General features: G+C 42.7%; 1 protein-coding gene and 1 non-coding gene across 2 annotated transcripts; one reads left to right on the forward strand and one right to left on the reverse strand.

Moving 5' to 3' along the window:
- Window positions 1–4,246: 4,246 nt before the first annotated feature.
- On the forward strand, window positions 4,247–4,353 carry LOC117086757. Its single transcript, XR_004438569.1, has one exon. It is a non-coding gene; the product is annotated as a U6 spliceosomal RNA (small nuclear RNA).
- A 12,462-nt stretch (window positions 4,354–16,815) lies between these two features.
- On the reverse strand, window positions 16,816–19,880 carry LOC117084525 (NANOG neighbor homeobox-like). Its single transcript, XM_033213286.1, is given in 4 exon segments — window positions 16,816–16,890; window positions 17,307–17,339; window positions 17,342–17,980; window positions 19,842–19,880. Coding segments are annotated over 4 exon segments (786 nt in total).
- Between the last annotated feature and the right edge of the window lie 2,231 nt (window positions 19,881–22,111).

The following is a 22,111-nucleotide window of genomic DNA, read 5'->3' on the forward strand; positions in this document are numbered from 1 at the left end:
GGAAGCCAAGGAGGGCGGAACACGAGGTCAGGAGATTGAGACCATGGTGAAACTCTGTCTCTACTAAAAGAAATACAAAAAGTTAGCCGGGCGTGGTGGCGGGCACCTGTAGCCCCAGCTACTCGGGAGTCTGAGGCAGAAGAATTGCGTGAACCCGGGAGGCGGAGTTGCAGTGAGCCGAGATCACGCCATTGCACTCCAGCCTGGGTGACAGAGCAAGACTCTGTCTCAAAAAAAAAAAAAAAGAAAGAAAGAAAAAAGCTGACCTCATGGAAATAGAGAAGAGAATTATAGATACCAGAGGCTGGAAAGGGTGTGTGGGTGGGAGGGGGGTGATGAATAAAAGGTTGGTTAATGGATCCAGTCATACAGTTAGAAGAAATACGTTCTAATGTTCCATAACAGAGTAGGGTCACTAGAGTTAGCAACAATATTGTATATTTCAAAGTAGCTGGAAGAGAGTACTTGAAACGTTACCAACATACAGAAATGACATGCCAGGCGCAGTGGCTCGTGCCTGTAATCCCAGCACTTTGGGAGGCCAAGGCAGGTGGATCATGAAGTCAGGAGATCCAGACCAGCCTGGTCAGCATGGTGAAAACCGGTCTCTACTAAAAATACAAAAAAATTGGCGGGCATGGTGGCATGCGCCTGTAGTCCCAGTTACTCGGGAGGCTGAGGCAGGAGAATCGCTTAAATCCAGCAAGCAGAGGTTGCAGTGAGCCGAGATGGCGCCACTGCACTCCAGCCTGGGCGACAGAGTGAGACTCCATCTCAAAAAATAAAAATAAAAAAAATTAAAAACTCAACTTCCTCTCATACACAGCCAGTGAGTATGTAAATGGTTCAACCTTTCTGAAAAGCAGTTTGGTAACATACATGAAGACCCTTAAAATGTCATACTTTTTTTACTTAATAAGTCCACTTCAGAGTAATTCCACTAAAAGGGTTTATCTGAAGTGCACACAATATTTTATGGGTAAAGATGTGCTTTACCGGGTTATTTGTAATAGGAAATAAATGGAAAGGATCTAAATGTGCAACATTTGAGGAATATTGTGGTGAACTTTATGATTTGTACATACTATGAAGCCTTTAAAATGATATGGAAGAGGCCAGGCGGGGTGGCTCACACTTGTAATCCCAGCACTTTAGTAGGCTGAGGCAGGCGGATCATGAGGTCAGGAGTTCGAGACCAGCCTGACCAACATGGTGAAACCTCATCTCTACTAAAAATACAAAAATTAGCGGGCGTGGTGGCACATGCCTGGAATCCCAGCTACTCGGGAGGCTGAGGCACGAGAATCACTTGATCCCGAGAGGCGGAGGTTTTAGTAAGCCGAGATAGTGCCCCTGCACTCCAGCCTGGGTGACACTCTGTCTCAAAATAAATAAGTAAAATAAAACAAAATAAAATAAAATGATATGAAAGAACAGTGTAGCACAACAATTGAGAGCATAGGTTTTGGGGATAGATCTGAACTCAAGTCAAACCTCCATCATTGGTCATATGATTTTGGGCAAATCACCTCAGAGTCTTCCTAAGCCCCTTTTCTCATCTATAAAATAGGACCAAGAGCAGTTTCTAACCCACTGGGTTATTATTATTATTATTATTATTATTATTATTAAATGACATTATTCATGTGTTTAGCACAATGCCCAGCAGATAGCTTAGTAAACAGGAACTCATAAGACTGGGGGCACAGTGGCTCATGCCTATAATCCCAGCACTCTGGGAGGCTGAGGTAGGTGGATCACTTGAGGTCAGGAGTTCAAGACCAGCCTGGCCAACATGGTGAAACCCCATCTCTACTAAAAAGACAAAAATTAGCCACCTGTGGTGGCGAGCGCCTGTAATCCCACCTACTGGGGAGGCTGAGGCAGGAGAATCGCTTGAATCTGGGAGGCGAAGGTTGCAGTGAGCCAAGATTGCACCATTGTACTCTAGCCTGGGCAGTGAAAGTGAAACTCTGTCTCAAAAAAAAAAAAAACAAAAAACAAAATAAAAAGTAAATAGTAACTCACAATAACCCCAGGATGTAGGTTTTTACTACTGAGGACATGGAATCAGAGAGAGGATGAGTCACTTGTCTGCCACATGGCTAGTAAGTGGTGAGCTGGGACTCAAACCCAGAAAGTTTGATTTCAAAACCCATACTCCTGACAACAACACTAAAATGTTAGTTGTTATTTATGCTGTTATTGCAGCTATTGCTGCTGCTTAATAACATAGGAAAATGCTTATGGTAAAATGTTGAGCAAAAAAAAAAAGAAGAATACAAGTTTTTATGTGTGGGTTTATTCTGGTTTTGCTTTGAATTTTTGTATTGTGCATATACATACATCGATAAAACACTGGAAGAAAATATAACAATATATTAAAATGGTTATCTCTTGGGTACAGTGTTTAGAACAATCCTGGCACATAGAAAATGTTAAGTATTATCACCAGGATCATTTGTTTTGATGTTCTAAAGATTCAATAAAATGGTCTAAATGTGAATTTAGTTGTATTTATCTCGCCCAGGACTCACAGTTTCTGAATTTGAGAATTCACATTTCTTTTAATTTTAATTTTTTTTTTTTTTTTAGATGGAGTCTCAGTCTGTCACCCAGCGTGGAGTGCAGTGGCACGATCTCAGCTCGCTGTAACCTCTGCCGCCTGGGTTCAAGCAATTCTCCTGCCTCAGCCTCCCGAGTAGCTGGGATTACATGTGCCTGCCACCACGCCTGGCTAATTTTTTTGTATTTTTAGTAGAGATGGGGTTTCACCATCTTGGTCAGGCTGGTCTTGAACTGCTGACCTGGTGATCCACCTGCCTTGGCCTCCCAAAGTGCTGGGATTACAGGCGTGAGCCACGGCGTCCGGCCCGAGAATTCACATTTTTAAATAATCAGTTCTAGAATACCCTCAGTCATTACTTCTTTGAATATTACTTTCAAAATTTGTCCTGCATGTCTCTTTACCTCTTTTCATATTTTTTATTTCTTTATCTCTCTGTGTTGCATTCTATATATCTATTTTTCCAGTTACCACTTCTCTCTTTAATTGTGCCAATCTGTGGTTTAACATGTCTATTGAGTTTTTAAATTAAAACATTTTTTCATGTCTAGAATTCTTTTTCAATACTACCTGGCCTTTTAAAAATAGTGTACTGGAGTGGAATAATAGACACTGTAGACCCAGAAAGGTGGGAGGTGCAAGAGGTGTAAGGGATGAAAAAATTACCTAATGGGTCAGGCACAGCGGCTCACACCTGTAATCCCAGCACTTTGGGAGGCTGAAGCGGGTGGATCACCTGAGGTCAGCAGTTTGAGACCAGCCTGGCCAACATGATGAAACCCCGTCTCTACTAAAAATGCAAAAAATTAGCTGGGCTTGGTGGCACGTGCCTGTAATCCCAGCTACTTGTGAGGCTGAGACAGAAGAATCGCTTGAACCCCAGAGGCAGAGATTGCAGTGAGCCAAAATTGCACCACTGCACTCCAGCCTGGGCACCAAGAGTGAAACTCTGTAGCAAAAAAAAAAAAAAAAAAATTACCTAATGGGTTCTATGTATATGATTTGAGTGATGGTTACACTTTAAAGCCCAAACTTCACCACTACACAATATATCCATGTAACAAAGCTGCATTTGTATCCTCCAATCTGTAAAAATAAAATAAGGTCTTATTCTTTTCTTACATTTTCAATTATATCTTTAATCATTTTAAGCATATTTTATAGTGTATATTAGATGAGTCTGCATGTTTCAGGGTCTATGTGTTGTATCTTCAGACATTTGATTATGGTGTGGTGTTTTTTCATGTGTTTTGTAATTTTTTATTTTAAATTGTGTTCAGTGCAGCTTTACTTGTGGGGATCTCGTGAGGGATATGTCTCTCTAGAGCTGTTTTATGTTGCTTCTGCTAGGTAGGAATAACAATAGTTATACTCTTAAGTGAGTATACACTTTATACTCATTGTTTGGTGTAGAGGGTTCCTGGACATTGTAGGAGTTATACATTTTGAATCCCAAACCATGTGAAAGCAGGCCTCAGAGGGAGACCTGTTTTCTACCTTTTAGAGCTCAGGTTGTCTTCCTATGCTAGCGAATGAATTTTTGTCTAGTTCAACCGTATTGAAGGTGTAGTCCTTTGAAACTCCCAACTTCCTACAAGTGTTTCAGTTCCAAACCCCTGCCTTACTTAGGCCGAAGGCTCTGTCTCCTGCCTCTACAAGGCCATCAGAACCAAAGCACGTGTGCTCGCTTCAGCAGCACATGTCCTGGAATTGGAATGATGCAGAAAAGATTAGCATGGTCCCTGCGCAAGGATAATGCACAAATCCATGAAGTGTTCCATATAAAAAAAGAAGAAGAAGGTGGATCACGGCAGATGGGAGGCAGGACTAGATTGCAGCTCCAACTTGGACGAACAGAGCAACATGTGGACGCTCGCATCATGAAATTTTGCTCCAGAACGACTGCAGGAATAAATCAGGAAACCCAAGAAGACCCACAGACCCTCTGAAGAAAGCGGACTGCTCCTGCAGGACCCAGGAGACACACCAAACACTGTGAGTGCCCAAACTGTGGAACTGGGAAAGGGAGATCTTCTGCCCCCGAACACACACCCCTACTGGGGAAACTGAAGGCCTAGGTTACAGGAGAAGATTCTGACCTTACCTGGAGCTGAGTCAATTTAGATACTGTGCGAAATACAGGAGTAGAGGAAAGAGCGGGAAAAGCCCTGTGAGCTCACTGGGTCCCCTAGCAAACCATTTCTGCCTGGTCTTACAGGGGTCCTTTGGTAGGGTGGCCAGAGGCACTTGGAAAAGGTCACGGGGGAAAGAAATCTCCAGCCGAACTTTGTAACAATTTGAACTGAGGCCGGGCACAGTGGCTCAAGCCTGTAATCCTAGCACTTTGAGAGCGTGAGGAGGGTGGATCACCAGACGTCAGGAGTTCGAGACCAGCTTGGCCAAGATGGTGAAACCTCGTCTCTACTAAAAATACAAAAATTTGCCAGGCGTAGTGGTGCGTGCCTGTAATCCCAGCTACTCGGAAGGTTGAGGCAGGAGAATCACTTAAACCCAGGAGGCAGAGGCTGCAGTGAGCTGAGATCGTGCCACTGCACTCCAGCCTGGGCGACAGAGCAAAACTCCGTCTCAAAAACAAACAAACAAACAAAAAAGACAGTTCGAACTGATGGACTGATGGAGAAGTCTTCTGGCCAGAACTTGTTAGGGGGTGGGGCATGAATCTGGTGTGCAGACTCCACAGGCGGGGTAAGAAGGAAAGCCATACTTGCTTTCACAGCTGGGAGGTGGGTAGCCTGGGGCAAGATCTCAGCCCTGCTTACTCACTGCCTGGAAACAGACTCAGTGCTGTTGGGTGGGGGTACAGTGGGAGTGAGACCAGCCCTTTGGATTCTGTGGGAGCTGTGTGAGGCCTGTGACTGCTGGCTTTCCCCCACTTTCCTGACAACCTGCACAACACAGTAGAGACATCCATAATCCTTCTATGATTATAACTCCATTGACCTGGGAGCCTCACCCCCATACCCCACAGCAGCTGCAGCAAGACCTGCCCAAGGAGACTCTGAGCTCAGACACACCTAGCCCTGCCCCAATCCAATGGTCCTACCCTACCCACCCTGGTAACTGAAGACAAAGGGCACATACTCTTGGGAGTTCTAGGGCCCCGCCCACCGCCTGTTCCTCCCCATACCACCACAGCTGATGCTGTCTGGAAAGTGCCACCTCCCAGCAGGAGGCCAACAAGCACAAAAATAGTACATTAAACCACCAAAGCTAAGAACCTTCACAGAGTCCATTTCACCCCTTTCCATCTTCACCAGATCAGGTGCTGGTATCCACAGCTGAGAGACCCATAGACGGTTCACATCACAGGACTCTGTGCAGACTACCCCGAGTACAAACCCAGAGCCTGGTAGACTTGCCGGGTGGCTAGATCCAGAAAAGCTGTAACAGTCACTACAGCTTGGCTCTTAGGGAGCCACATCCACAGGAAAAGGGGGAGAGTATTACATCAAGGGAACATGCCATGGGACAAAAGAATCTGAACAACAGCCTTCAGCCCTGGACCTTCCCTCTGACAGAGCCTACCCAAATGAGAAGGAAACAGAAAACTGACTCTGGTAATACGAAAAAACAAGGTTCCTTGACACCCACAAAAGATCACACTAACTCACCAGCAGTGGATCCAAACCAAGAAGAAATCTTTGATTTACCTGAAAAAGAATTCTGGAGGTTAGTAATTAAGCTACTCAGGGAGGCACCAGAGAAAGGTGAAGCCCAATGTAAGGAAATAAAAAAAATTGGAGAGGCACGGTGGCTCACACCTGTAATCCCAGCACTTTGGGAGGCTGAGGTGGGCGGATCATGAGGTCAGGAGATCGAGACCATCCTGGCTAACACGGTGAAACCTCGTCTCTACTAAAAATACAAAAAAATTAGCCGAGTGTGGTGGCACACACCTGTAGTCTTAGCTACTTGGGAGGCTGAGGCAGGAGAATCACTTGAACCTGGGAGGCGGAGGTTGCAATGAGTCAAGATTGTGCCACTGCACTCCAGCCTGGGCAACAGAGTGAGACTCCATCTCAAAAAAAAAAGAAAAAAAAAAAGGAAAGAAAAGAAATGAAACAAGAAGAAAAGGCTGAGCATGGTGGCTCATGCCTATAATCCCAGTACTTTGGGAGTCCAAGGTGGGCAGATCACCTGAGGTCAGAAGTTCGAGACCAGCCTGACCAACATGGAGAAACCCTGTCTCTACTAAAATACAAAATTAGCCAGGTGTGGTGGTACATGCCTATAGTCCTAGCTACTTAGGAGGCTGAGGCAGGAGAATTGCTTGAACCCGGGAGGCAGAGGTTGCAGTGAGCTGAGATAGTGCCATTGCACTCCAGCTGGGCAACAAGAGTGAAACTCCATCTCAAAAAAAAAAAAAAAAAGTGAAGAGAGGACTATTCAATGAAATGGATAACATAAATAAAAAACAATCAAAGCTTCAGGAAACAATGGACACAATTATAGAAATGCAAAATGCTCAGGAAAGTCTCAGCCATAGAATTGAACAAGTAGAAGAAAGAAATTCAGAGCTCAAAGACAAGGTATTTGAATTAACCCAATCCAACAAAGACAAAGAAAAAAGAATAAGAAAACATGAACAAAGCCTCCAAGAAGTGTGGGATTATGTTAAATGACCAAACCTAAGAATAATTGGTATTCCTGGGGAAGAAGAGAAATCTAAAAGTTTGGAAAACGTATTTGGGGGAATAATCGAGGAAAACTTTCCCAGCCTTGCTGGAAACTTAGACATCCAAATACAAGAAGCACGAAGAACATCTGAGAATTTCATTGTCAGAAGATCATCACCTAGGCACATTGTCATCAGCTTATCTAAAGTTAAGATGAAGGAAAGAATCTTAAGAGCTGTGAGACAAAAGTACCAGATAACCTATAAAGGAAAATCTATCAGATTAACAGCAGATTTATTAGCAGAAATCCTGCAAGCTAGAAGGGACTGAGGCCCTATCTTCAGCCTCCTCGAACAAAACAATTACTAGCTAAGAATCTTTTTTTTTTTCTTGAGACGTAGTTTCGCTCTTGTTGCCCAGGCTGGAGTGCAATGGCGAGATCTTGGCTCACTGCAACCTCTGCCTCCCGGGTTCAAGCGATTCTCCTGCTTCAGCCTCCCAAGTAGCTGGGATTACAGGCATGTGCCACCACACCTGACTAATTTTGTATTTTTAGTAGAGATGGGGTTTCTCTATGTTGGTCAGGCTGGTCTCGAACTCCTGACCTCAGGTGATCCGCCTGCCTAGGCCTCTCAAAGTGCTGGGATTACAGGCGTGAGCCACTGTGCCCAGCTAAGAACCTTGTATCAACTGAAACTAGGCTTCATATATGAAGGAAAGATAGGTTTTTTAAAAACAAACACATGTTGAGAGAATTTGCCACTACCAAGCCACCACTACAAGAACTGCTAAAAGGGGCGCTAAATCTTGAAACAAATCGTGGAAACACATCAAAACATAACCTTTTTAAAGCATAAATCTCACAGGACCAATAAAACAAAAATACAGGCCAGATGCGGTGACTCACACCTGTAATCCCAGCACTTTGGGAGGCTGAGGAGGGTAGATCACGAGGTCAGGAGTTCGAGACCATCCTGGCCAAGATGGTGAAGCCCCATCTCTACTAAAAATACAAAAATTAGCTGGGCATGGTGGCACTTACCTGTAATCCTAGCTACTTGGGAGGCTGAGGCAGGAGAATCACTTGAATCTGGGAGGTGGAGGTTGCAGTGAGCCAAGATGGTGCCATTGCACCCCAGCCTGGGCAACAAGAGCAAAACTCTGTCTTAAAAAAAAAAAAAAAAAAATATGCCGGGCGCGGTGGCTCAAGCCTGTAATCCCAGCACTTTGGGAGGCCGAGACGGGTGGATCACGAGGTCAGGAGATCGAGACCATCCTGGCTAACACGGTGAAACCCCGTCTCTACTAAAAAATACAAAAAACTAGCCGGGCGAGGTGGCGGGCGCCTGTAGTCCCAGCTACTCCGGAGGCTGAGGCAGGAGAATGGCGTGAACCTGGGAGGCGGAGCTTGCAGTGAGCTGAGATCCGGCCACTGCACTCCAGCCTGGGCGACAGAGCAAGACTCCGTCTCAAAAAAAAAAAAAAAAAAATACAATTTAAAAACAAAAAGAAAAAAAACAAGCTATACAGGCAACAAATAGCATGATGAATGGAATGGTACCTCACATCTCTGTACTAACATTGAATGTGAATGGACTTAATGCTCCACTTAAAAGATACAGAATTGCAGAATGGATAAGATTCACCAACCAACCTGAACCTGGGAGACGGAGGTTGCAGTGAGCCAAGATCGCACCACTGCACTCCAGCCTGGGCAACAGAGCGAAACTCTGTCCCATAAAAAAAAAAAAAAAGAATTCACCAACCATCTGCCTTCAAGAGACTCACCTAACACATAAGGACTCACATAAACTTAAGGTAAAGGGGTGGAAAAAGACATTTCATGCAAATGGACACCAAAAGCGAGCAGGAGCAGCTATTCTTTTTGTTTTTGTTTTTGTTTTTTGAGATGGAGTCTTACTCTGTCGCCCAGGCTGGAGTGCAGTAGTGCAATCTGAGCTCACTGCAACCTCCACCTCCTGGATTCAAGCTATTCTCCTGCCTCAGCCTCCTGAGTAGCTGTGCAGGCACTCGCCACCATGCCCAACTAATTTTTGTATTTTTAGTAGAGACAGGGTTTCACCATATTGGCCAAGCTGGTCTCGAACTCCTGACCTTGTGATCCACCCACCTCAGCCTCCCAAAGTGCTGGGATTTACAGGCATGAGCCACCATGCCCAGCCAGGAGTAGCTATTCTTATATCAGACAAAACAAACTTTAAAGCAACAGCAACTAAAAAAGACAAAGAGGGACATTATGTAACAGCAAAAGGCCTTGTCCAACAGGCAAATATCACAATCCTAAACATATATGCACCTAACACTGGAACTCCCAAATTTATAAAACAATTACTAATAGACCTAAGAAATAAGCTAGACCTCAACACAATAATAGTGGGGGACTTCAATATTCCACTGACAGCACTAGACAGGTCATCAAGACAGAAACAACGGATTTAAACTATACCCTGGAACAAATGGACTTAACAGATACTTACAGAACATTCCATCCAACAACCTCAGAATATACACTCTCTTCAACAGTGCATGGAACTTTCTCCAAGACAGACCATATGATAGGCCACAAAGCAAGCCTCAATACATTTAAGGAAAATGAAATATCTCAAGCACTCTCTCAGACCACAGTGGAATAAAACTGGAAATCAACTCCAAAAGGAACCTTCAAAACTATGCAAATACATAGAAGTTAAATAACCTGTTCCTGAATGATCATTGGGTCAAAAATGAAATCAAGGTGGAAATTAAAAAATTCTTCGAACTGAATGACAGTAGTGACACAGCCTATCAAAACCTCTGGGATTCAGCAAAGGCGGTGCTAAAAGGAAAGTTCATAGCCCTAAAAGCCTACATCACAAAGTGTGAAAGAGCACAGACAGACAATCTAAGGTCACACCTCAAGGAACTGGAGAAACAAGAACAAACCAAACCGAAACCCAACAGAAGAAAGGAAATAACCAAGATCAGAGCAGAACTAAATGAAATTGAAACAAGCAAACAAAAAAATACAAAAGATAACTGAAACAAAAAGCTGGTTCTTTGAAAAGATAAATAAAATTGATAGATCATTAGCAAGATTAATCAAGAAAAGAAGAGAGAAAATCCAAACAAGCTCAATAAGAAACGAAAGGGGAGATATTACAACTGACACCACAGAAATACAAAAGATCATTCAAGGCTACTATGAACGCCTTACATGCTTAAACTAGAAAATCTAGAAGATATGGATAAATTTCCGGGAAGTACAACCCTCCTAGCTTAAATCAGGAAGCATTAGATACTCTGAACAAACCAATAACCAGCTGCGAGATTGATATGGTAATTTAAAAATTACCAAGGAAAAGGCTGGGCGCGGTGGCTCACGCTTGTAATCCCAGCACTTTGGGAGGCCGAGGCGGGTGGATCATGAGGTCAGGAGTTCAAGACCAGCCTGACCAATATGGTGAAACCCCGTCTCTACTAAAAATACAAAAAAATTAGCCGGGAGTGGTGTCACCCACCTGTAATCCCAGCTACTTGGGAGTCTGAGGCAGGAGAATCACTTGAACCCAGGAGGCAGAGGTTGCAGTGAGCTGAGATCGCACCACTGCACTCCAGCCTAGGTGACAGAGCAAGACTCTGTCTCAAAAACAAAACAAAACAAAACAAAAACCCAACAAAAAACAGAAGTCCAGGACCAAACGGATTCACAGCAGAATTCTACCAGACATTCAAAGAATTGTACTGGCACTATTCCACAAGATAGAGAAAGAGGGAACCCTCCCTAAATCATTCTATGAAGCCAGTATCATTCTAATACCAAAACCAGGAAAGGACATAACCAAAAAACAAAACTACAGACCAATATCCCTAATGAACATAGATGCTAAAATCCTTAACAAAATTCTAGTAACCAAATCCAATAACATATCCAAAAGATAATCCAGGGGCCGGGCGTGGTAGCTCACTCCTGTAATCCAGCACTTGGGAGTCTGAGGCCGGCTGATCACCTGAGGTCAGGAGTTCGAGACCAGCCTGACCGATATGGAGAAACCTCGTCTCTACTAAAAATACAAAATTAGCTGGGCGTTGTGGCGCATGCCTGTAATCCCAGCTACTTGGGAGGCTGAGGCAGGAGAATTGCTTGAACCCAGGTGGCAGAGGTTGCGGTGAGCCGAGATTGTGCCATTGCACTCCAGCGCAGGCAACAAGAGCGAAACTCTGTCTCAAAAAGAAGAAGAAAAAAAGATAACCCACCATGATCAAGTTGGTTTCATACCAGGGATGCAGGAATGGTTTAACATACACAAATTAATACATGTGATACACCACATAAACAGAATTAAAAATAAAAATTGCATGATCATCTCAAAGATGCAGAAAAAGCATTTGACAAAATTCAGCATCCCTTTATGATTAAAACTCTCAGCAAAATTGGCATACAAGGGACATACCTCAATGTAGTAAAAGCCATCTATGACAAACCCACAGCCAACATAATACTGAATGGGGAAAAGTTGAAAGCACTCCCTCTGAGAACTGGAACAAGACAAGGATGCCCACTCTCACCACTTCTTTTCAACGTAGTGCTGGAAGTCCTAGCCAGAGCAATCAGACAAGAGAAAGAAATCAAGGACATCCAAATCGGTAAAGAGGAAGTCAAACTGTCGCTGTTTGTGGATTATATGATTGTTTACCTAGAAAATCCTAAAGACTCCTCCAGAAAGCTCCTGAAACTGATAAAAGAATACAGCAAAGTTTCCAGATACAAAATGAATGTACACACATCAGTAGCTCTTCTATACACCAACAGTGACCAAGCTGAGAATCAAATCAAGAACTCAACCCCTTTTACAATAGCTGCGAAAAAGATAAAATACTTAGGAAAAGACCTAACCAAGGAGGTGAAAAACCTCTACAAGGAAAACTATAAAACACTGCTGAAAGAAAGCATAGATGACACAAGCAAATAGAAACACATCCCATACTCATGAATGGGTAGAATCAATATTGTGAAAATGACCATCCTTCCAAAAGCAATCTACAAATTCAATGCAATTCCCATCAAAATACCACCATCATTCATCACAGAATTAGAAAAAACAATTCTAAAGTTCATATGGAACCAAAAAAGAGCCCACATAGCCAAAGCAAGACTAAGCAAAAAGAACAAATCTGGAGGCATCACATTACCTGATTCCAAGCTATACTATAAGGCCATAGTCAGACAAACAGCATGGTACTGGTATAAAAATAGGCACATAGATCAATGGCACAGAATAAAGAACCTGGAAACAAACCCAAATACTTACAGCCAACTGATCTTCAACAAAGCAAACAAAAACATAAAGTGGAGAAAGGACACCCTTTTCAACAAATGGTGCTGGGATAATTGGCTAGCCACATGTAAGAGAATGAAACTGAATCTTCATCTCTCACCTTATACAAAAATCAACTCAAGATGGATTAAGGACTTAAATCTAAGACCTGAAACTATTAAAATTCTAGAAGATAACATTAGAAAAACCCTTATAGAAAAACATTTGCTTAGGCAAGAACTTCATGACCAAGAACCCAAAAACAAATGCAATAACAACAAAGATAAACAGCTGGGTCTTAAACTAAAGAGCTTTTGCACGAGAAAAGGAACAGTCAGCAGCATAAAGAGAACCCACAGAGTGGGAGAAAAGCTTCACAATCTATACATCTGACAGAGGACTAATATCCAGAATCTACAATGAACTTAAACAAATCAGCAAGATAAAAACAATCCCTCAAAAAGTGGGCTAAGGACATGAAAAGGCAATTCTCAAAAGAAGATATACAAATGTGTATGAAAAAGTGCTCAATATCACCAATGATTGGGGAAATGCAACTCAAAACCGCAATGCAATACCACCTTACTCCTGCAAGAATGGCCATAATCAAAAAATCAAAAAACAGTAGATGTTGGTGTGGATGCAGTGAACAGGGAACACTTTTATGTGCTGGTGGGAATGTAAACGAGTACAGCCACTATGGAAAACAGTGTGGGGGCTGGGCGCGGTGGCTCACGCCTGTAATTCCAGTACTTTGGGAGGCCGAGATGGGCAGATCACGAGGTCAGGAGTTCGAGACCAGTCTGGCCAACATAGTGAAATCCCGTCTCTACTAAAAATACACAAAAAATTAGCTGGGCATGGTGGTGTGCACCTGTAATCCCAGCTACTCGGGAGGCTGAGGCAGGAGAATCACGTGAACCAGGAGGCGGAGGTTGCAGTGAGCTGAAATCGCACCACTGCGATCTGCTTAGGCAACAGAATGAGACTCTGTCTCAAAAAAAAAAAAAAAAAAGAAAAAGAAAAAGAAAAAGGAAAAAAAAGGTGTGGAGATTCCTTGAAGATCTGAAAGTAGAACTACCATTTGATCCAGCAGTCCCACTACTGGATATCTACCCAGAGGAAAAGAAGTCATTATACGAAGAAGATACTTGCACACCCGTTTATAGCAGCACAATTTGCAATTGCAAAAACCTGAAACCAACCCAAATGCCCATCAATCAACCAGTGGATAAATTAACCATGGTATATATATACAATGGAATACTACCCAGCCATAAAAAGGAGTGAATTAATGGCATTCACAGTGACCTGGATGGGATTGGAGACTATTATTCTAAGTGAAGTAACTCAGGAATGGGAAACCAAACATTGTATGTTCTCACTTATAAGTGGGAGCTAAGCTATGAGGATGCAAAGGCATCAGAATGACACAATGGACTTTGGAGACTCAGGGTGAAAGGGTGGGAAGGGGGCGAGGTATAAAATACTACAAATTGGGTTCAGTGTATACTACCCGGGTGATGGGTGCACCAAAATCTCACAAATCACCACTAAAGAACTTACTCATATAACTAAACACCACCTGTTTCCCGATAACCTATGGGGAAAAAAAAAAAAAACAGACCTGACCACCTTACTAATGAGATAACTAAGTTACCTGCACCCCACCCCCACCCCTAGTGGAGCAACTGACATTTTAACTCCTACCCAATGTTCTGGTTTTGGGTTTTTCCACTTTGTTTTGACCCCTGGGGATTTCCTTTACTTGCACGTTCAGTTGTACATTTAAAAGGATTTTATATTGTATTTGGTATTTCTAAGTGTTTTGTAGTGTGGGAGGACTTTCATTCAGGTTATTTTGGCTACCATATTACTGGAAATGGACATCAAAGATTATTTTAAAAGGAAAATAATTTTAGGATAGCAAGCAGCATTGGCTTAGATGCCAATATTAGATTGAATTCTTAAATAATTTTTATTTAGAAGGGCATCCTCCTTTCTTTCATAGAAGAAGGTAAATAGATTTTTTTTTCTGCCCTATTTTATCTTTAAATATTTTGGCTTGCCTAAAAAAGTAAACAAAACAGTCGACCTACCAGTCACTGTATATCATATGAATACATACATTCATATTTATGTAGAATAAATTGGGGGAAGTTCTAGTAATCTGGTGCAACTTAAATGCAAGGTAGACATTGAAGAATCTCTAGAGATGAGAATCACAAGGTAGACATGGACTACATAATTATGCCATGCTAAGGCGTTTAGATTTTATTTTGAAGGTAATGGGGAACCTTTCTATCTATATATGAATCTTAGCATATTTGGCAGAATACCAGTTTTCTTGCCAGTTTCTTAAAAGAAGACTTTCTTGAAATGGACTGTAGTGGGGGCGAGGAGAAGGATACATCTTACGCATGTGCATATGTATTCTGGATGGGTATAAGAATCTTGATCAGATTAATGGCTCATGGTTCTCAAGTTTTTGTTTGTTTGTTTGTTTGTTTATGAGACAGAGTCTCACTCTGTAGCCCAGGCTGGAGTGTGGTGGCACGATCTCGGCTCACTGCAAGCTCTGCCTCCCGGGTTCACCCCAATCTCCTGCCTCAGCCTCCCTAGTAGCTGGGACTACAGGCGCCCGTTACCACGCCCGGCTAATTTTCTTGTATTTTTAGTAGAGACAGGGTTTCACCGTGTGTTAGCCAAGATCTCCCGACCTCGTGATCCGCCCGCCTCGGCCTCCCAAAGTGCTGGGATTACAGGCATGAGCCACCGCACCCGGCGGTTCTCAACTTTTTATGGTGAACTCTGCCCCACAAATAAAAGGCGCTTGGCATGCTTTTTAGAAAAGAGAGAGTAACTTACTTCCTTTCACACATGTCAGGAAGAAGATGTAATGTAATATGGATAAAGAGCAGATTGTTTATGGTGAGTCTTGAGGGGTCGTCCTCTTTTGTTTCCTCTTACTCCTCATATTCAGAACCTCGTCTGCCTGTCTTGGAATTACATTTCTACCTTAGAAATCGACTAAGTCTCTATTCCAGATTTTTCCTTTTTGACTTCAGCACTCACTCATGTGATTGTAATATTCTGCAATTAGGTCCTTAAAATATTTGAGAGGTTCCCCATCACCTTCAAAATAAAATCTAAACTCCTTAGCGTGGCATAACTACGTAGTCCATGTCTACCTTGTGGTCCTCATTTCTAGAGATTCTTCGATGTCCACCTTGCATTTAAATTGCACCAGATTACTAGAACTTACCCCAAATTCTATATATTAGACCTAAGTTTGTGATTTTTATTTTTATTTTTATTTTTTGAGACGGAGTATCGCTGTTGTCACCCAGGCTGGACTACAACAGGGCGATCTCCGCTTTGCAACTTCCGCCTCTCAGGTTCAAGCAATTCGCCTGCCTTAGACTCGCGCCTAGCTAGGATTACAAGCATGCGCCACCACCCCCGGCTAATTATTTGTATTATTATTATTTTTTTTTTGAGATGGAGTCTCGCTCTGTCGCCCAGGCTGGAGTGCAGTGGCGCGATCTCGGCTCACTGCAAGCTCCGCCTCCCGGGTTTACGCCATTCTCCTGCCTCAGCCTCCCGTGTAGCTGGGACTACAGGCGCCCACCACCTCGCCCGGCTAGTTTTTTGTATTTTTTAGTAGAGACGGGTTTTCACCGTGTAGGCCAGGATGGGCTCGATCTCATGACCTCGTGATCCACCCGTTTCGGCCTCCCAAAGTGCTGGGATTACAGGCTTGAGCCATCGCGCCCGGCCAATTATTTGTATTTTTAGTAAAGTCGGGGTTTCACCACGTTGGCCAGGCTGGTCTCGAACTCCTGACCTCAAGTGATCCTCCCACCTCAGCCTCCCAAAGTGCTGGGATTACAGGCATGAGCCACTGTGCCCAGCCAAGCTTCGGACTTTTTTTTTTTAGGGGGTGTTTATTTATTTATTTAGAGACAGAGTTTCTCTTTTGTCATCCAGGTTGGAGTGCAATGGCATGATCTCAGCTCACTGCAGTCTCCCCATCCCGGGCACAAGCAGTTCTCCTGCTTCAGCCTCTCGAGTAGCTGGGATTACAGGCATGGGCCACCATGCCCAGCTAATTTTGTATGTTTAGTAGAGATGGGGGTTTCACCATGTTGGTCAGGCTGGTCTCGAACTTCTGACCTCGAGTTATCTTCCAGCCTCGGCCTCCCAAAGTGGTGGGATTATAGCCGTGAGCCACCATGCCCGGCCTGGAAGGGATGTTTAGAGATAGAGTGACAAGTTCCAGAATGCACTGAACCCATTAACTTCTACAATGGAATTCCCTTTCAGTCTCAAAACACTTCCGGAGGTTGGAAATTTCTTTATTGATTTTTTTCTGAAATGAAATCAATTAACATCCATTATAAAAACTTTAAAACTACAGTAGTGTAAAAACAGGATCTTTAGGAACTCCTTTGCACCCCCCTCATTTAGTTCTACCCCACGGAACTAACAATTGTTAATATGTTCTTGTTTATCCTTTCAGAACTCCATTTATTGGTGAGAATGGTGTCATATAAAACTTCTTAGCTACACTCAGGAGGCTGAGGCAGGAGAACCGCTTGAACCTGGGAGGCAGAGGCTGCAGCGAGCTGAGACCACGCCACTGCACTCCAGCCTGGGAGACAGAGCGAGACTCGGTCTCAGAAAAAAAAAAGGAAAAAGAAAAAAAGTCTCAGCCAGGCACAATGGCTCATGCTTGTAATCACAGCACTTCTGGAGGCCAAGGTGGGAAGAAGATCCCCCAAGGGCAGGGGTTTGAGACCAGCCTTGGCAACCCAGAGAGACCTCCCCCTCCATCTCTTATGTTTTTTCTTATGCTTTCTCTTGGACATTTCTTTATTACATTTCTTCCTCTTTTTACAAAACCATTGACTTATCTGTTTATGTGTCATGCCAAATTCAAATGAGAGTGATAAACACTCTTGTATCGTGGGGCACCTGTTTAACTTCAACTTTGCCCAGAGAGTGTCCATGAGGGATTTGCTGACTAATCTTTCTTGGGATATTGTTGCTCCTTTTCCCTTTCCTTTTTTATTTTCCTGTTCATCTTCCAGCTCCTTTTCATTTTCCTCTTCTTTTTCTCGCTCTCTTTCTCCACCTGCTTCTCCTCCTCCTTCTCTCCATTTCTGCTTTCCCTTTTGTTCATCTTCACTGTAATTTCCATTTGATTGTTCTGGATTTTGATCACAAGGCATAGCTGGTTGTTTCTGTATAACGAGATCCCAACTTTTCAATTTTGTGAAGTTACCACCACCCTCCAGCCCTTGCTGATTCAGATCTATGATTGTTTTGCTTTGGGTCTTCTCTCTTAGAGGCTCTGTTTGATTTTTAGAAATAAAAAAATTCTCAGCGCCAGATGATTTTACCTCAGAAAAGTCACAATTGTAGGAACTGTCTTGGCCAGTCTGAAAGGATCCAAGCTTCTGATTTTAATGAAAATATTTCCTGGCTGGGCTCGGTGGCTCATGCCTGTAATCCCAGCACTTTGGGAGGCCGAGGTGGGCAGATCATAAGGTCAGGAGTTTGAGACCAGCCTGGCCAATATGGTGAAACCCCATCTCTACTGAAAATACAAAAATTAGCTGGGTGTGGTGGCATGCACCTGTAGTCCCAGCTACTTGGGAGCCTGAGGCAGGAGAATCGGATGAACCCGGAAGGCAGAGGTTGCAGTGAGCTGAGATCGCACCACTGCGCTCCAGCCTGGGCGACAGAATGAGACACCGTCTCAAGAAAAAAAAAATTTGAATGAGTTTGCTTCCACTAAAGCCAAGAAAGTAGAATTTAATAAATTCTAGCTTTGGTGTAAATAACATGTTTTAAACTTAATTGCTGTGAGTTGTAATTTATCTTTTTCAGTATTTTTTCAGCTCCTTTAATGTTCCAGGAAAAATTTAATTATTTAAGAATACATAAAAACCTGTATATGGAAGCTGTATTTTGCCTTTTGCCTCAGGCTCCAATATGGTTCAGTATGGCACTGTTACTGGTCCTGTCTTTATTAAAAATATTGATATTTTGTTCATCATGGACGTTTGCATTAATTTGATTTTTTATATATGTCATTAAAACATCATTCCTCAGGCCGGGTGTGGTGGCTCACGCCTGTAATCCCAGCACTTTGGGAGGCTGATGTAGGCAGACCACGAGGTCAGGAGATCGAGACCATCCTGGCCAACACGGTGAAACCCCGTCTCTACTTAAAAATTCAAAAAAATTAGCCGGGCACGGTGGCAGGCACCTATAGTCCCAGCTACACGGGAGGCTGAGGCAGGAGAATGGCATGAACCCGGGAGGCAGAGCTTGCAGTGAGCTGAAAACATGCCACTGCACCCCAACCTGGGTGACAACACGACTCATCACAAAAACAAACAAAAAATCATTCCTCTTGATAACTGAATTTTTTGGTACCCCCTTAAATTTTGCACATGAAGCAAGTGTCTCACTCACCCTACCCTATTCTCAGGCCTGCTCGAGGTCCTTAGATGTAAATAATCTATTTGATATGCCAGTGTTGTGTGGGAAGTGCAATTCTTTTTTTAAAAAAGAGCTTCCTTTCGGCCAGAACTGCCACCTTCCAGTAATTTGCCAAAACGACAAACACAAAGGGTAAGAGAGGCACCCGATAGATGTTCTCTAGGCCTTTTAGAAAACGGCTGAGGTGGGAGGATCACTTGAGGTGGAGTTCAAGACCAGCCTGGCCAACATGGCAAAACTGCATCTCTACTAAAAATGCAAAAATTAGCTGGACATGGTGGCAGACGCCTGTAATCCCATCTACTCGGGAGGCTGAGGCAGGAGAATCGCTTGAACCCAGGAGGTAGAGGTTGCAGTGAGCAAGATCATGCCACTGCACTCCAGCCTGGGCAACAGAGCAAGACTCCGTCTTAAAAAAAAAAAAAAAAAGAAAATATGGAGTTGTTTCTTTGGACATGTACACGCGAATCTATAAGAAAGGCGATATTATTAGCCGGGCGTGGTGGCATGTGCTTGTAGTCCCAGCTACTCAGGAGGCTGAGGCAGGAGAATCACTTGAACCTGGGAGGTAGAAGTTGCAGTGAGCCGCGATCTCACCACTGCACTCCAGCCTTGGCAACAGGGCGAGACTCCATCTCATAAAATATATATATATATATATTTTTATATGTATACAGAAAAATATATGTTCATTATGGACTATATATATTCTATATATATTCTATATACATATAGAAAAAATATATATACACATATAGAGACATCGAGGGAATGCATACTATTCAAAAAGGAATGTCCCATAAGTGTTACCATGGCAAAACTGTAAGTGTCTACAATGTTAACCAGCATGCTGTCGGCATTGTTGTAAACAAAGAAGCTAAGGGCGAGATTCTTGCCAAGAGAATTAATGTGCGGATTGAGTACATTAAGCGCTCTAAGAGCCAAGATAGCTTCCTGAAACGCATGAGGGAAAATGATCAGAAAAAGAAGGAAGCCAAAAAGAGAGGTACCTGGGTTCAACTCAAGTGCCAGGCTGCTCTACCCAGAGAAGCATACTTTGTGAGAACAATGGAAAGGAGTCTGGGCTGCTGGAACCTATTCCCTATGAATTCAAGCATAATAGGTGCAAAAACATAAAAGACCTCTGCACTGTAAAAATGTTTCTCTTCATTAAGTAGAAGTGTGCTGTCCCCTCCCCCAAATATTTAAAACAAAATTTAAAAGTGTCCTAATTCATTGTGTAATGTCTTTACCATTCAAATTTAATGTATTTCTTGTTGAAAAATGTGAGGTGGCTTATTATGTAACAAATTACTCAATTGGCTAGAAACCGCCAGATATTATTTATGAAATATTTGTACTTGTTGGAAGATAGTCAGGCTGGGCATGGTAGCCCATGCCTGTAATCCTGGGAGACGGAGGTTGCAGTGAGCCGAGATCATGCCATTGCACTCCAGCCTGGGCGACAAGAGCAAAACTCCGTCTCAAAAAAAAAAAAAAGAGTCCATTCAAATCATCATGGAAGGAATAATTTACAAAATTTAAAAAAAGAAAAAAGAATCTATTTGAGACTAGGGGATATCTGAAAGTATTGTAGTTGAATATATAGGTTTTTTATTCCTAAAAGTGGTTTCTATCACACGTCCCCACTTTTTAGTACAGAGTTTATAGTGCTGAAATGGAGAGAAATTGTATTTTTTTTAAATAATATGTATTTTTTCTGAATACATAATTCATTCACGATTCAAAACCCAAAAGGTATAAAGAAAAAATACATAGCAAAAAGTCTCCCACCCCTACTCCCCAACCACCCAGTTCTTTTCCCTAGAGGCAATCAATATTAACAATATCCTTAAGAGTTAATTAATGCTTATTCAAGCAAATATGTTTTAATCCCCCCCTTTTTATACAAATGGTAGTCTTTAATCTTGCTTTTTAAATTTAACAATATGTATTGGAGCTCATTCCATATCGGTTTATAAAGAAGTTTGTGATGGTTAATACCGAGTGTCAACTTGATTGGATTGAAAGATACAAAGTATTGATCCTGTGTGTGTCTGTGTAGCTGTTGCCAAAGCGGATTAACATTTGAGCAGTGGGCTGCTATTCCTTGAAAATGGCAAGTGAGTCATGGCAGTAGTTGGGAAAAGTACATACTACATGGGAATGACTGCACTCCAGCCTTGGAAACAGAGCAAGACCTCATCTTAAAAAAAAAAAAAAAAAAGGTATTGCAATGGGGAAAAATTGGTTTTTAAGAAAAGGACCATCGATTGTTTTCCATTATTCCAGGTAAAGATTATTTTACATGGAGTTCATTGATTTGTTAACTTTAGAATTCAAATTCCTTATGGAGTTTATTGTAAATAAAGGGCAAGTTTTTGCTTGATTTCCTTCTGTTATCCCTAATGATCGTACACAGACTCGTTCTCCAAGTGTGCTTGGTAAAACCTGGAAGCTTGAAGACGAGCCTTAGGCATTACTGGCCGTGCAGGTGGGTGACAACACAACAGTAGGCAGGCTTCCAGATACCCACCAACAGAGCAGCTTGGCTTTTTTGCTTTACATATCAGGCTTCTAAGTGAGATTTCATTTCATGAGAAGGGTCTGCTAATCCAATTCTTTTGTTTTACAACTGTTTTGAATTTTCTACCTTGAATATTTGAAATGAGGACTTTGAATGTCATCAGGGCTAACGGTATCACCTATCAAGGTTCTGAAAATGCATTTCGAGATTGACAAAACAAACAAAAGCCGAAATTGTTGCTTTGGGGCTTATTAACCTCAGACAGGGGATTTGTTACACCTTTTCTTTTCTACTGTCTTTGTGCCCAGTAGTGTCAAAACACATAATTGGTGCTCAAGTATACTGTATGAATCTGACAGACCTTTCTCATGATATACATTCGCTGAGCAAGCAATACTGTAAAGCAAAGACATTTAAGTTTGTGTGCATATGTAATGAGAATACTAAATGAGGCCAGGCGCGGTGCCTCACGCCTGTAATCCCAGCACTTTGGGAGGTCGAGGCAGGTGGATCACGAGGTCAGGAAATCAAGACCATCCTGGCCAACATGGTG

The sequence above is a fragment of the Trachypithecus francoisi genome, unplaced genomic scaffold, assembly GCF_009764315.1.
Source record: "Trachypithecus francoisi isolate TF-2019V2 unplaced genomic scaffold, Tfra_2.0 Contig00054, whole genome shotgun sequence".
Taxonomy (NCBI): Eukaryota; Metazoa; Chordata; class Mammalia; order Primates; family Cercopithecidae; genus Trachypithecus; species Trachypithecus francoisi.